At 42.3% G+C, this 16,937-nt stretch overlaps 1 protein-coding gene across 1 annotated transcript; it reads left to right on the top strand.

The window, feature by feature from the left end:
* Positions 1-439: 439 nt before the first annotated feature.
* RBP3 (retinol binding protein 3) lies at positions 440-16,528 on the top strand (the record flags this gene model as incomplete). The annotated part of the gene is made up of 4 exons (XM_082002061.1): positions 440-3,487; positions 11,068-11,258; positions 14,200-14,342; positions 16,200-16,528. 4 exons carry the CDS (start codon positions 440-442, stop codon positions 16,526-16,528), a joined length of 3,711 nt encoding a protein of 1,236 aa, XP_081858187.1.
* Between the last annotated feature and the right edge of the window lie 409 nt (positions 16,529-16,937).

Here is a 16,937-nt window from a genome sequence, read left to right as displayed (position 1 = left end):
TGCTATAAGCTTTTCATAAATAATGGTAAAAGACTGGATGACTGCTGTTCTAATTTTGGTTAAAATCAAAGTTGCATTTAAGTAATCCACTGTCAGGATAAGCCAGAACCAGTTTATAACAGGCAATGTATTACCTTTTGGAAGCAATTAACTGCCAGAAAGATCTTCCTTGATGATTGAAGTTTATTAATGTTTCATAAGAGGGCTGTGAAGTAGGAAGGAGCTGAACTTCATCTATTGGTGCACTTCGGATGATGCACTCCATTTTAATGAGATTAAAGGTTTAATGCAGATAAAAGATTTTTATCTGTTCAGGGCACCTGGATTCAACACAGGGATTTCAGTGTGATTCACAGAGAGTCATTGGAGAGCTACATTCATCTTGATTGATAAGAGCTTCTGACTTCTCTCCTTCTTTTCTATTCCATACAAAGACAAAATGATCAAGACACATTTTTTCCTGTTTTCAGCACTGATCATGTGCAGCATACTTGCTGAGGAAATCTTTCAGCCAACTCTAGTGCTGGACATGGCTAAAGTCCTTCTGGATAACTATTGCTATCCTGAAAACCTAGTGGGAATGCAAGAAGCCATCGAACAAGCAATCAAGAGTGGGGAGATCCTGGACATCACGGATCCAAAAATGCTGGCCAGTGTCTTGACAGCTGGAGTGCAGGGTGCTCTGAATGACCCAAGACTGATGATTTCCTATGAGCCATCACCACATGCAGCTCCCAAACAAGAAGCTGAGGCTTCCCCCACTCGTGAACAACTCCTGAGTCTTATTGAGCATGTGGTCACATATGACAAGCTGGAGGGCAATGTTGGCTACCTGAGGATTGATTATATCATAGGACAGGAAATTGTGCAGAAAGTTGGAGCTTTTCTGGTGGACAAGGTGTGGAAGACACTGATAGAGACATCTGCCCTGGTGATAGATCTTCGTCACAGCACTGGGGGACAGATTTCTGGCCTTCCCTTCATCATCTCATACTTGCATGAAGCAGACAAGATGCTGCATGTTGAGACTGTATACAATCGTCCCTCCAACACCACCACAGAGATATGGACACTGCCAAAGGTGTTGGGAGAGAGGTACAGCAAAGACAAGGATGTCATTGTTCTGATCAGCCACCACACCACAGGAGTCGCTGAAGATGTGGCTTACATCCTCAAGCACATGAACAGGGCTATCACTGTTGGGGAGAAGACAGCTGGGGGCTCACTGGACATCCAGAAGCTGCGTATTGGCCCCTCCAATTTCTATATGATGGTTCCTGTGTCACGATCCGTGAGCCCTTTGAGTGGGGGTGGACAGAGCTGGGAGGTGAGTGGGGTGATGCCATGTGTGGCTACTGAGGCAGAGCAAGCCTTGCAGAAATCTCTGGACATCCTGGCAGTGCGCAGAGCAGTGCCTGGCACTCTAAGCCACCTCATAAACATATTAAAGGACTATTACAGCTTAGTGGAGCGTGTGCCAGCACTGCTACGGCACCTCATCACCTCTGACTTCTCTTCTGTGCAGTCAACAGAGGACTTGGCTACCAAGCTCAACACTGAGATGCAGACCTTATCTGAAGACCCTCGCCTGTTGGTCCGAGTCATCATGCCAGGTGAAGCTGCTGCCCCCCCTGCTGAGAAGCCAATTGCAGTGGCAGCCAACTTACCTGACAATGAACAACTGCAACATACCTTGGTGGATACTGTCTTCAAGGTGTCAGTGTTGCCAGGCAATGTTGGCTACATGCGCTTTGATGAGTTTGCAGATGCCTCTGTGCTTGCTAAGCTGGGACCTTACATTGTCCACAAAGTGTGGGAGCCTCTCCAAAATACAGAGAACTTGATAGTAGACCTACGTTACAACCCTGGGGGCCCCTCCTCCTCTGCTGTGCCTTTGCTACTTTCCTATTTCCAAGATCCTGCTGCTGGCCCTGTCCATCTCTTCACAACCTATGACAGGCGCACCAACCACACACAGGAGCACAACAGCCAGGAAGAACTGCTGGGCCAGTCCTATGGGGCTCAGCGTGGCATCTACCTGCTCACCAGCCACCACACTGCTACAGCTGCTGAGGAGTTTGCTTACCTCATGCAGTCCCTGGGCCGTGCCACGCTGATCGGTGAGATCACAGCAGGAAGCCTGTCACACACCCGTACCTTCCCTCTGCTGCAGCCTCAGCAGGGGATAACCCATGGCCTAACTATCACAGTTCCTGTTATCACCTTCATTGACAACCATGGGGAAAGCTGGATGGGTGGAGGAGTTGTGCCTGATGCCATAGTGTTGGCTGAGGATGCACTGGAGAAGGCTGAAGAGGTGCTAGCTTTCCACAAGACCATGGGACCACTTTTGGAGGCTACCGGGCAACTCCTAGAGGCTCACTATGCCATCCCAGAAGTGGCTGGTAAGGCCAGTGCTATGCTCAGCACAAAACAGGCCCAAGGAGGTTATCGATCAGCTGTAGACTTTGAGACATTGGCTTCCCAGCTTACCAGTGACTTGCAGGAGGCCTCAGGGGACCATCGGCTTCATGTCTTCCACAGCCATGTGGAACCAACACCAGAAGAACAGCTTCCCAACATGATTCCCAGCCCTGAAGAACTGAGCTACATCATTGAGGCACTCTTCAAAATTGAGGTGTTGCCAGGCAACCTGGGCTACCTTCGCTTTGATATGATGGCTGAGGCAGAAACAGTGAAGGCCATCGGGCCCCAGCTGGTGCAGATGGTATGGAACAAACTGGTAGACACGGATGCCATGATTATTGACATGAGGTACAACACAGGTGGCTACTCCACTGCCATCCCAATACTTTGTTCCTACTTCTTTGAGCCTGAGCCTGCACAACACCTCTACACTGTCTTTGATCGTAGTACCTCCCGCAGCATAGAGGTGTGGACTCTCCCCCAAGTCACCGGCAAGAGATATAGCTCCCTCAAGGACATCTACATCCTAACAAGCCATATGAGTGGCTCAGCAGCTGAAGCTTTCACTCGCTCTATGAAGGATCTACACCGAGCCACAGTTATTGGTGAGCCCACAGTAGGTGGTTCCCTCTCAGTGGGCATTTACCGGGTTGGTAACAGTTCCCTATATGCCTCCATCCCCAGCCAAGTGGTGCTCAGCCCAGTTACTGGCAAAGTATGGAGTGTATCTGGGGTGGAGCCACACATCACCATCCAGGCCAGTGAAGCCATGGCTGTAGCTCAGCACATTGCCAAACTGCGTGCACAGGTGCCACAGACACTACAAACTGTAGGCAAGCATGTGGCAGATAATTATGCCTTTATGGACATTGGGACAGTTATAGCATCCAACCTCACCAAGAACATCAACAAAGACAATTATAAAAGGATTAATACAGAAGAGGAGCTGGCCAGGAAGGTGACTGCCAACTTGCAAGCTCTTTCTGATGATGAGCACCTGAAATTACTCTACATCCCTGAACATGCCAAGGACAGCATCCCAGGGATCATACCAAAACAGGTACAGTTTTTTTGTACCCAGCTATACTGATGCCAGCTAGAATGGGAGCACTGAGTCAGATATCTTATCTGTTTCTAGCCAATATCATAAACCCACCAGGACTTACCCATACCCAGAAGAGAAGCCAGGGCCTGAGTGGGTTTTGGAGGCTGAGCTCCCTCTGACAATACGGCAAGTCAGGGTAGTAGCTTGTGGTAGTAGATGGTAGCTCTGGATACACGCATTTTGAGAACAACCTTCAGGCTGTGAATCTCTTTCAGTTGCCATCTGCCACAAGCAAATATGCAGTGCTTCATGGTTAGAGGGAAGATACCCCGTTGTCTCTGTGACCCCCTGTCTTTCAGTGCTATGGTTTTTCAAGCTGTAATAAATTAATGGAGAAACCCACTGGTTACAAGCCCAGTTTGTAATTTAAGAAACATTTGGTTGGACCAGAGTAGATGCAAACACCCGCAAAACATGCAGCCACATACTCTTTAATGGATTTTTTTATATAAAATTGCTGTACCTGACTTCTATTACACCAGAATAACAAGCAACTCCTTTGGTAGTGACAGTGGAAAGTTGTTCTGATTGTATCTCATGCTCAGCATCAGACAGTTTCCCAGTGACCTAGAAATACTTTGGAAGAAATATCTGGGTGGAAGTTAGGTGACCCCAGGGAGAAATTGATTTTTAATAATCTACTTTTTCCCTTGCTGTGTGGTTTGCATAACAGTCTGTGCTTTGTTCTGAGCCTGGGTATTTATACACTGATCTGCCTTGGCAGTCTTTCTTGTTCATTGTTGTGATGGAGGGAGCTCCCAGGAGCATTTGTTAAAATTCCGTCTTCAAATTAAAGGGAGGGTTAGGATAACCTGATCCCTTTCTTGGATGGAGTTAGCTCCTTTCTGGCTACTGCTGTAGCATGGCTATCAGAGACGTCTTTTCTCCAGGGACTCGTAAAATTACTTTTTTAAGGGAATGCATTTGCCTTTGCAATGAACCACGGTATACCAAGTGTCAGGTAACTATTAAATGTTTCCTGGGGGAGGAAATCTGTGGGCTTCCACCCTCTGAAGTTTTTGGCATGCATCATTTAAAGTGGGCATGACCTTTGTGGTATTATCTCCAACACTAAGGTCAAGGACAAAGTCTAAGCATTGCCAGGGGAGGGCATTTTTTTCAAGTTCGTTAACCAAGATATGCTGGCCCCATTCTTACCTCTAAGCTTAAATGGAAATAAGTAATTAAAGGATTTTTGTATTCCATAACTCTCCCTCCTACATTTGCTAGGTGTAGAAAACTTCACTCTAAAGATGTTTTTGACAGAGCTTCCTGCTAAATTATTAGCAACATATCAGTAGCAATATGTCATAATTTCTCCCCATTCTACAAAGTGGGCCAATCTTGCAAATTTGTCACTGTTTTCACTGAAGGCTGTTAATGGATATTGTTGGCTATTTTTCCTTGTTCAAAACTTACTTACTTTATTCCAACCTTGAATGTTGGGAACAGGATGTACAGGACAAATATCTTTTTTGTTACATGATGTGAAATTCTGACCCTGACAGAACTAGTGAGGAAATGTCATTATACTAATTAACACCTCTGTTTACCTCCATTCTTTGTCAAGCAAATTGATTGGAAGAGGTCAGGGATATATCCATAAGAAGGAAATCACATCAGTGTGGATGAAAATCAGGACAAACGTGAGATTTCGTCAAGGGGAAATAATGTATAAATAGCATAGGAGAAGCACGGGTCTCTTATGAAGCTAAAATAGTTTCCAAAGGTGTATGCATACCTTCATAGTGCTTGACGAAATTGGGAGGCAGAGAGAAAAGAGAGGTGTTAAGATATTTTAAGGCAAAAGGGAGTGAGTGAATGAAGATACTAAAGTCATTGAAGTAAAGTCTTTTCCTTGTGATAGAGGTAAAAGAAAATTCACGTGTTCCACAGAGCACTGGGCAGCAAGAGTACCTTCATTTCCTGCACCTTCATTTCCTGCCTTGCTTTTGCAGGCCCAAGAGGGATGCTTTCTGTGGAACATTTCAGGAACACCCCATACCAATACAGCAGAGAGCAAATGCCTTAAGATTACAGTGAAGCTTACATGATTTTACTAATTTCATTTGTAATTTTTTTTTTTCTGACAGTTCTATACATGGACATAGTGGCTCTTTTAATCTCTATCCCATTTATTCCTCAAAAATCTAAGAGCTAGTTTTTCTCTTGTGCTACCTAGCTTCCAAGCCACCCTCTCCCTTGGCAATGGGGTTTTCTTGATAATGACCTTGACAGTGAAGCAGATCCAGCACAATTAAATGAAAGTGATGATGAATAACTGCAGGAAGGATGGGATGGGACATAGGAGACAGACAAGTGAAATGTGTGTAGACCTTTGCATCTGCTACACTAGAATAGTTGCTGAAGCATAATAACAAGGTAGTGAATGTGTCCTCTATGACAGCAGCAAGGTCAATGCTAGCCCAAGTTGTCTGCTGTATAAATGCCATTTTCCAAAGTCAGACTTCCCAGAGGCAAATGTTGTATATATTGTTTGTGATTCAGAAAATAGCATTTTGCTTATAAGGCAGAGCTCTGTAAACTTGCTGATGTGCAGTTTAATAATCCCTACTTCTTATTCTTCTCTTTGCTTCTCTCTCCCTCCAGTCATACCTTCCTTTCCATATTGAAACATTTGTGTTGATGAATATCTGAGTATTGCAGACCACCTATGGAAAAACTGATGCCTGATTTTTGCAAATGTGTTATGTCAATTTTAAGTGACAAGCATCTCCCTGAGTGATTTTTGGCCCCTTGATAATGCCCAAACGCTTTTAATGCAGTCTTCACACCTAAGAGAATTTTTGTGTTAATGTTTTAGGTAAGCAGCTGAAAACTATGATCAGAGTAAAAGACAAAAAGGAATCCTTTATAAAGAGAAATTGTTCCAGTATTTGAAGTCCTCCTGTTCCCAGATAAATAATATGTATCTATAGCAGAGTATTGTACTTGTTGAAGGAGGCAATCATTACAGATGTTTCACCAGAAAGGAGTATAGTTTGCTTATTTATATATTTGCTTCATTAATGAGTGAAATCAAAATGCTCAACCTCAAAGTGTCAAGATAAATAATCAAATTGCTACTTCTATTACTAATAGGTGGGAAAAAAACTGTTGCAGGCCCATAAAATGCTGATTTATATCAACATAACCACAGTAAAATCAGTGGGACTATACAAGTTTATGCAAGCCAAAAAAGTCTCGTGTTTAACTCTCATTGACCCTTCATTTTTTGCAATTCATGCTTGCTTCTTGTATTTGGTGCAGAAAAGAATATGACACTTTGTTAATCACTTTTCTTCTTTTTCTAGTAACTTGCATATTCTGATCCTGATACTCAAGCTCAATGCAGCTACGTTTGCAGCTACAATCCCACCAAAGAGATCCGTTTGTGCTCTTTTTTTCCGTTGCCGTTAATATTACAGTAGATTTGGCCATTAGTTTTAAGGATTTTCAATGGGTTTTGGATGAAAATAAAAATTTAGCCATGAATCATGTTTTCAAATTTTTCTTTCAAACGTAATATTCCAGGGCATTGACTAGAAAATAACTGCTCACTGGCTTGCGATGAGTATGTTACAAGCTGTGTATTGTCAGAGCAGGCTTACACACCGCTGTGCAGTGCTGCCCTTTGCAGAGTGAAAGTACAGCTTCTCACTCTGCCCTGCACTCCCTCAGTGGGGACTGAGAGCCTTAAATAACCTCTTTTAATCCTTTCCAGAGCACAATCCCAGAGGGTTTCAGTTTTTGCTTGTGGTAACCCCCGCATTCTGACTGTCTTGGTGCAATGGAGGGCAGGATTAGAATTCAAAGCTACAGTTCTGGAAAAACTGGAGAAATGATGTGTGAAAAGCAGGATGAGGTTAAATAAGAACACATGCAGGGTTCTTACACAGTTTCTAGGGTGATAGTAATTGACTGCACAACTCTGGGAAGTCCTGTAAAAAAGTATATGGGTTCTTCAGAGTTCGTAAGCTAAACACAAGTCAATAGAGTCAAATTGTTGCAGTAACAAATAATAATCGTCAAACTGGAATGGATAAGGAGGAATATAATCAGTAAGACATGTGAAGTCATCTGACACATTCAGCTCTAAAGAAAATTCAGTTAGAGTATACTGTGTGCAGTTTGGGCAATGCTTTTCTGGAAGGATGTGGGTGAAATGGGGAGACAGCAGAAAAGAGGAACAGGAGTAAAGAGAAGACTAAATAAGAGTCATCTTGAAAAAGTTTAAAAGATTTGAGTTGTTTATTACAGAGAGAAGAAAACCGAGAGGAGACATGAAAACAGTCTTCAGATACGTAAGAAGCTGTTTCAAATATGAAGAGAATAATCTGTCCCCTTGTCCATGGTAAATAGGCCAAGAAGTAACGCGCTTAAACTGTAGAAAGTACTGAACTTAGACTGTTTACACTGTTAAAAACATCTTTGTAATAGTAAGGCTAGTGACGTACTAGACTGGATTGTCTGGAAATCACCCAGTGAGATGGGTATTTTTAAGAGCAAGTGAGAATTGGCTGTCAGGGATATAGCTGATCCTGCTCAGTCCTTAAGCTGGTGGATCTCCTAGGATGGATGGTTCCATTCCAGCCTGTGAGGGTACACAGGGAACCCAAATGTTATTCTAAGAAAGAAAGGTGCAACCCCACCACCCAGCCCCCAAGATCTCATGGTTCTTAAACCAGTCTCAGGATTTGCAGTGGCACAAGGGTGTTGGCTGATAACATTTTAACAGCTGGCAGTTGACAGCATTAGCAACCTTAATGGAAATCAGAGTTCCATTACAATAGTCAGCACAAAATTAACTATGAAAACACAGTTTCCATCTAAAGAGACAAAACAACTTAGGGGAGAGGTGAAAGGGGGGAAAAGAGGGAAGAGAAGCACAGCTGGAAAAGTAGTTTGTCCATGGTTGGGGTATATGTCAGTAAGAACCAGGGATGAAACTCCATGCATGAGTCCCAGGGAAGCATTCTAGGTCCTATTTTTTGTCACATCACTTGTTCCAGTTAGGCCACTCACTTATGAAAGGAGACTGCAGAATAGAGCTGGACACCCTATATAGTTAATGAAAAACAATTCTTCCTTGGCTTAAGTGGTGTTAGCTTGGAGGTCCTTTAGTCTAGCCACATTGCTTATAGTGTTCTTACTAAAGCACCTGAGGGTTTATATTTAACATCAAGTCATTTGTATGTAAACATTGCCTGACTGAGCAGCAGGATCTCACTTTCAGCTGCATCCTGTCCTAGCTTGTCCTTGGCCTGCAAAGAGAGCCCTGCCTTCCAAAGGAGAGCACGCTGTTGCTCTCTGAAGCTAGACTTACCTCCTTAGGTACCAGCAGCACATGGCCCATGTGCCAGTGTCATGAACCTGCAGTTTTATAGGATGGTCACTCTCTGCTGTCAGTCCCAGCCTCCTCCCCTCTTTTGCTTAAAAATTAGGAGGCTTTCCCCACCTCCCCAAAATTACATTCTGAGTGCTTTTCCTCTGACTTCTGGTCTTAGACCCTCTAGAATAGATATATTTTTATAACTTTTCCTGAAGCCATGAAGGTCAAGAAGAGCTTATTTGAGACCCTTCCATATTCATTTTACCCCATAAGACCTGAGGCTTCAACAGCAACCTGCCCACGCTGAAATCTGTAATGAATTTCCAAGAGTTAACAACACTGCTAGAAAGTACTGAAGTCCTCAGTGAGCAAAGATGTGATGCAGCACAGTAAAAGAACAAGTAGAAAAAAAATTACCAGACATAGACAAGGAGGTTATTCTTAATCAACATGCTTATGGGTATGCATCTAGCAATTATTGTTGGAAACAGAGCTAAGAAACCTGTGTGTTCAGTTAAAATATCATTAGTAAGTAGCTGAGAGTAACACATCAATTTTATTTGTAGATGTTACCAGTGAGTGATGATTTTTTTCTCCTGCGGGGACCAGTACCTCTGAACTGGATGTAAGCTCTGTCAGAATAATGCAATGCATGCTGGATATATTCTTCAAAACTGTGATTTGTTAATCCAAGTACAGCGAGCAGATCAAGTAGCATTGCTGTCACTGGGAAGTGGATTGGAAATGACAAACTCAGTAATGATGGACTGATATGTTTACAGTCCAGATACAATGGTTAGTTTCATAAGGTACAGTGTGAAAGAAAGGTACAGCAAAGGTCTCAGTAGTGTTTGCTTTTACCATCAGATCAACAACTACTGGCCAACAGGGCTTTTAAATTAATGTTTGAAATTTTGGCAGTTTTGGCATACAGAAAGCGTTGAATGATGAAGAAGCCTAGGGCAGCCAGAAGTGTGATATAGTGGGTAATTTTCCCACAGCTAAAGGTAAAGCGCTTGAGCTGTGTCAAATACAGCTGCATTCACACACCTTGGAAACCCTCTTTCTGCTGTGGCAGACCTGCTTTTGGCAGGAGCGCAACACCAGGCCAGAACACTGCTTGTAGGGCAGGAGATTGCCTGATTCCTCTACAGTTGCAGAAAGCCCAAATGCCTCCCAAATTCTGCAGCATATTGCAGGCTGGGAGAGCACCTTTTAGCACATGGCTTACTGCTGACTCCTTGTTCTTTTGGGTGTAAAAGTATGGATTGTCTGGGACTGAGCTATTGCAGAGGGCAATTGATTAAAAAGCAAGTATAAAATCATTTTCACAGTAACTCTGAGGAGAAAAGACCAAATTGCTGAAGGTCACATCAGTCATATATATCCCAAAGCCTTATCTCCTTAAGCTGAAGGAGAATCTTCCATTTTCAGACGTACGCGTGCCAAATAGAAATTTATCAATAGGAGCAGGCTATGTCTCAATGCATGTAGGGGTTATTAGGATAACTTTATTAGCTATACATTGCTATTAAAAAAATGTTTGGTGTTTAATAACATAAGCTAAACAAAATGAAATTAATCACAGCTTAACACGTGAGACTCCAGGCACGTGGCCACCATATAAGAGATTTAACACATGTCTAACTCATGAGCATCCTAGCACATGCCCAACACATCAGGTTCCTCACCGTCACAGGGACAGGCTCATTAAGAGGGGCTGGAGCCAACCTCACCTGTAGCCAGCAGCTATTTGTCATCTGAGGCCAATCAAGAGATTATAAAATCCCAAGTGCCTTATTTAGAAAGAACTGCTAAAGGAAGCAAGTGGGCTTAAGTGGCAGGCTTGGGATAGTGGTCTATGCTGTGGGCTGGGGGGTCTTTTTTTTCAGCCTCTTTGGTCCAAGGAAATTCCTGGACCATACTTCCAAAAATAAACTGAGCTCTGACAAATAGGTGCCTGATCCAGATTCTGAGCATGTTGTTGATGCACCCTATACTGGGCAAACAATGCAGCAGCCAATGCTAACCTAACTTAATATGCAAAAATCTTAATATAATTCATTATGTTCTTCAAACATGGCCACATTCCTCACATATGTCCCACCTGGACTAAACTTGACCCACATAATTCTTTTTAAATCTTATGCCAAGCTATCAGTGCCAGCAAATGATTTGTTTTGTTTTTCCAAACTCTTTTCAGATCCCTTCCCCAGAAGTATTTGAAGATCTGATTAAATTTTCATTCCACACAAACGTATTTGAAAACAACATCGGCTATCTGAGATTCGATATGTTTGGAGACTGTGAACTTCTAACCCATGTGTCCGACCTACTGGTAGAGCATGTTTGGAAGAAAATTGTTCACACAGATGCATTAATCATAGACATGAGGTAAACCTTTGAATGGCAAATAACCAAAGCTCTTTCAAAACAGCATTTTATTTGTAACAGTGTATTAGCTTTACATGGCTTACTGTCCTGTTTACAGGCTAACATTGCTGGGATTAAATGAGAAAAGGAAAACAGCCAAAGAAAATAATAACAGTCTGGAAGTATATCTCAAGATAAATTGTACCATCACTTGAGATGTTTAGAACTAAATAGGCAAATTTAGGGAATATGTTGCAGAACGCAATCCTGGATGTCGCATCTGTTTTCTTTCTCTGATTTCCTTCTAATCTAACTCTGCATATGCCTTGTATTAATTTTTTACATATATACATATATGGCTTAATTAAATCTTGTACTGCAGGCAGTGGTCAAGTGATTGAACAGTCAAAAACAGACCATGCGTAAGGCCATGTTACAACATCTAGTTTGCCATATCTGCAGTGCTAAATTATCCTGGGCAATCAGCCCTGTACAGAATGACCCTTGTGCACAGGGCACAAAGGTGGCTTAAAGGTACTGTAGCACTCCTAGACCCTGCTGCAGTAAGCTACAACATCATATGCCTGCTCTCAACTTAGGATTCTGTTGGACACTCCAGTATGTCAACAATGCTCCAAATCTTAATCTCCAACGAGACAGAAGATGGCATCCATTTGTTTCCAGCTATCAAAGCAGACGTGGCACTTCGGGACGTGGTTTAGTGGGCATGGTGGTGTTGGGTTGATGGTTGGACTTGATGATCTTAAAGGTCTTTTCCAACCTTAATGATTCTGTGATTCTGCGAATATCACAAATATACATTTCCCATACAATATTTAGGTAAGTCATTCCCTTGTTTTGGTCCAGAGCTAATGTTTGTCAGCCCAGAACATTACAAATATCAACTAAAGAAAAGAAGGCCTTTGTAAGATCTTGGTTTTAATGCTATAACCACTTCTGTCCATTGCCATCATGGGGCTCTCAATATTTGGTAATCTTCTTAATATTCTTATGGGATTTGCAGCATGTGCAGGAAAAGATGAGCATGGCAATGACAGCAGAGAGAGAGATTTCACTATGAAAGCACAGAGGAGGCAGGGCAGCAACCAACAAAACACACCCATGACAATTAAAATTCAGCAAAAGCACCACCATCCTCAAATAGACTTGAGATAGGACTGTGAATTTCCTCTTTCTTGCTCCAGTTTTCTTCCAAGCTAAAACTCATATCAGAGACAGGGGCAGTAAAATAGCAAAGGTGAAATCATGTCCCAGGTACCAAATGGTCTCATTGTAGTTCTTTTCTTGGGTTGCTGTTTTTTGGGTTTTTTTATTTAATGTATTTCCAGCACACAAAAGACCCAGTCTCTGAAGGCATATAAAAGAGAACCCCAAATGTTTTACCTTTTGAAATTCTTCCTAAATCAATCTTATCATTTTAAGGCAAGGCTGATAATTTCAATTTTGCATGGAATTAACCATAATGAATAATGTTTCTCATCTTACAAGTTTCCCTCCCTGGAACAGCTGGGTCACTCATGAACGTCATATTTTGATAATTTCAATTTTACATGGGATTAACCATAATGCACAATGTCTCCCCCCTTAATAGTTCCTCTTCGTGGAACAGCTGTGCCACTCATGAACTTCATATTTTTAACTTTCACAGCATTGAGAAGAGACAGTGATAAACTAAACAGCCTCCCTAATGTCACTCAAGAAGTATGCAATGAAGGAAGTACTTGGCTCCAAAAATGAAGTTAAAACTCTAGCAACTGCTCAGTCATTATTACTGACGAAAGTTTCTGCAGTTTCACTGTCTGCAAGAGAGTCCCAGGAAGAGCTCTGCAGCATTGCTCTGGCTGCCTGCTTGCCACTCACTTCAGCCATGATGAGTGGGACACGGGGCTTTGCTGGGTCTAGCTGCCTCCAGGCTGTGCAGCAGCAGCAGGACCTCCTGGCAGCACACCACTACCTGGGACACACTTGAAGAGGCTTATTTTGGTTCTAGCCAGTCACAGTGTGAATCCTGCCGGATAAAGAGGTAGCTTCACTCTTTGGTACAGAGGCCTCCTGGATTGTCTAATCCTTTTCTGGACGTGAAAAAATACTTAGTTATGGACTGGACTGAACAAAACTCGAGCAGGTTTTTGCTGGAATGTCTGCGCCAGGCACTCCTAACATCGTCTGCAGGAAAGCACTGTATCTATCTCCTACTAGTGAGCAAAGTACAAATATTTCCAGTGCTGTATGTGCTCTAGTATCAGTGAAAAGTGACAGACAAAAAATCATTTTGTATTCCATTGTGTGTATTGATAGCAGGGGTTCTCCGATGACACTTAGGCTCTTCAGTGAATTCAATCTTCAGAGACTGGTATGAAATTAAACTACAACCAAAGTTTTCAAAAATGACTGTCCTAAATGAAGCAGGTAACGCAATCTTTAGGCACAAAAAGAAATGGCCTGATCTTATAAGGTGCCAAACACCAAGTAATTCTCATTGTGTGCAGCAGAAAATAAGAACACGAGAGTTCTACAAACATGTTGCTTAAATTGGGATTTACATATTGGTGTTTAGGTATTTACTCATGCTGCCTATGTCAGTAACAGCATGGGTTATTCAGAGTAGAAAAATAACAAGAATCTGGTGTTTCTCTGCAGTTTAAGAGTCTTTGTTTACTTTCTGATTTTTTTCCAGGTTGAGTCAAGAAAAAAATAGACCATTCAGTTTTATGTTTGCTTTTGAAGTCAGTTGTGGGCAATAACAGTCCAAGACTCTTAGACAGGATTTTGCTTCTCTGATAAATGCGCAAATGCTGACAGGGGAGAATTAATGTAGATGTATCAAAATGTAGCAATAGGCCCTTTTAGTACTGATGTTAAGGAACAATACTTGGAAAGAAGATTTACTGTCTGCCACAAATTTTGACTTGTTTCCTTAATATTTTTAATTTTTGAAAAGGTACAATATTGGAGGCTCCACCACTTCCATAGCAATCCTATGCTCATACTTCTTTGATGAAGGACACCAAATTCTCTTGGACAAAGTTTACGACAGACCCAGTGACTCAGTAAAGGAAATATGGACCCAGCCACAGCTCAAAGGTAAAATGACAGTTTCTTTTTAGAGTAGCTTTTCATTTCAGATGTCCTTCCTTGTATATTTTGAAGTGAGCCATTAGACACCATAACTCTTTTGGTGAAAGCACCTGCCACAATTAGCTCAAGCTATGCAGTGAATGTGAAAACAAAAATGTGCATTTCAGCCATGTCCCTCAATGCCATCTACAAATAAGAGTTTATCACTCCTAGGAATGGGGTATGTTACGCACGGAGGTTTGTAAACTGGTCCTCAGAAGTGTAGCTGAATAGTGTACAGCAGTTGTTACTTGTTGCTTTTAAACTTTGCCAAAATTAAAAATAAATCCTGTGCTGCCTAGACCTCTAGTAATATCTCTTCCGATACTCACACATAGTTTTATATGTGGCTCCTTACTTCCCACCTTGTGTAATCCACTGTTTCAGTAGATGAAAACACCCACAATAACCCAGTTTGTCCATGGAATGCAAGAGAGAAAGAAAAGCACTAAATTTTGCACGTCTGAGTGAGTTTGGAGCATTTGGCAATGTATCACACCCCCCCCCACACACACTTTGCACCGCTGTTCATGGAAGTTGAAAGGATGCTGTAGCATGCAGACACAGCGCTCTGCAGTGCTCATAAAGTACAGTTAGAGTGCTAAGAAACCTTAAACAATGGTTTTAATTCTTTGCTCCTTTAAAGCTAAGACAGTACCAAAAAAAGTGTCACAAGGGTGTCTGCAATTACTGGCTTGGAGCATGCTGAAATGGTTAAACTTTGTCACATGCTGCAGGGTCCATCTATTTTCCCAGGCAGTCAGAGGTGGGCTGTGCTAAGGGATATGATTACTATGGACACATTCCAGTTCCCATCAAAGAGAACGAGCAGACTCATATTAACTTCAAAGGAGCTGGATCTGGTCCTGTATTATATATATCTACTGTGAAAAGGGTCTTCTAATGGATATTACATCTATAGTGAAATGAGAAGAGCAAAGATGGTGTGAAAATTAATTACCGTGCTATTGGCTCCTCTCTTACAGTTTAGTATGAGAATTATATGTCGTACTGTAAGTTATCTAAAGAATGACATTTTTAGAGCAGTTTAGAGTAGTTTTCAAGTTATCAGGTCCCAGTAATGATGCACTGGCCACTTTTTCAAAGGAACTAAGCTCTCAAAAAGTATCTAGCATGTTCAGATATATTGAAAATAAGGTGCAAAAACCCTCCTACTCCTGTCAGCTGGTTTATATAAGAAAATGAGATAACTTGGCTCAGATCCTAATAATAAAGGGTTATTTGTTGAAGGGTTTGGGACAAAAGCCATGCAACAGCTTCCATTTATAGACTATAAAAAGCCTGTGGGAAACCACTATAATTATAATTTCATAAAGTGCCGCCTGCATAGTTTGCAGGCCGAGCTCTATGACAGCTATGTTCCTAGAGTAGGGATGAGAGCGAAACTGAAGATGGAGCTGGCTGAGCTTTGAGTGTTCCTGCTGGAGCAGTGGAAAATAACACTTTCCTCACCTGCCTATCCCACTCCTCTGATGGGATCTAGAGCTCCTGTACAAGTCAAAGCCACAGAAAAGCCAGCAGTGATAACCATGAGCTGGCCTCCCAGCTGCTGGAGCTCATAACCAGAAACTGATTGCACAAGAGCACCATATAGGGTAACAGTCTGTTTTACAGTATAGAGGCTGGGCTAGTGTAAAAAGTGCTTTAATACCATCACAGGTACAAAGTAAATTTCCAAACTTCTTTGATTGTTAATAGCAGGTAGGGAATGAAGCGTGTTGTATCTTGGCTACCCTTGCTCCATTATGCAAGTAAATCTCTGAAAATGGATGCATTTCTGATGCCTTTTGTCCTATCTGGCAGGGGAGAGGTATGGATCTCAGAAGGGGCTAATAATCCTCACCAGTGCTGTGACAGCTGGAGCTGCTGAAGAGTTTGTATACATAATGAAGAGATTGGGCAGAGCTCTCATCATTGGGGAACAGACGAGTGGTGGCTGCCATTCCCCACAGACATATCAAGTAGATGATACCAACTTCTACATCATCATCCCCACCTCCAGATCAGTCACCTCTGCAGAGAGCGCTTCTTGGGAAGGGAAAGGGGTGCTTCCTCACTTGGAAACAGCAGCAGAAACAGCACTCATCAAAGCAAAGGATGTGCTCAGTGCTCACCTGCACAGCTCTAGATAGCCCAGTGGGGGGACGTGCCCCTAGTTCTTAGGGAAAGCAAGCTACCTCCCCACATGTAAACCCTAGAAAAGAGTGTGAACTTCATTTCAATCTCTATGGTCTCTATGTTCCCTGTACATAGATCAAAGTGACTCCCTTTTCAACATGCTGACATTTTTACTCTGTTCTATGGAACCCAACTCTTTCTGGGCATGGCTGGGGTACTTGGATAATTCACTGGGGTTTCTGGATTCCTCTCCTGTGTTCAAATGTAAATGTTAGTTGTTGCAGTGTCTGTTTTTTAAGATTTAGCTCCAAATCATAGATTTCCTTCTGTCCCTTAGACAATCCCAGCTGTCAGTATTGAATGCATGTGAACCATCTCAGAGCATTCATGTAAAGATAGAAAAGGCACCTCCGCTCCTTTGGA

Source organism: Phaethon aethereus, assembly GCF_964289735.1.
Source record: "Phaethon aethereus genome assembly, chromosome: 7".
Taxonomy (NCBI): domain Eukaryota; kingdom Metazoa; phylum Chordata; class Aves; order Phaethontiformes; family Phaethontidae; genus Phaethon; species Phaethon aethereus.
This window is presented reverse-complemented; position numbering and strand designations above follow the sequence as displayed.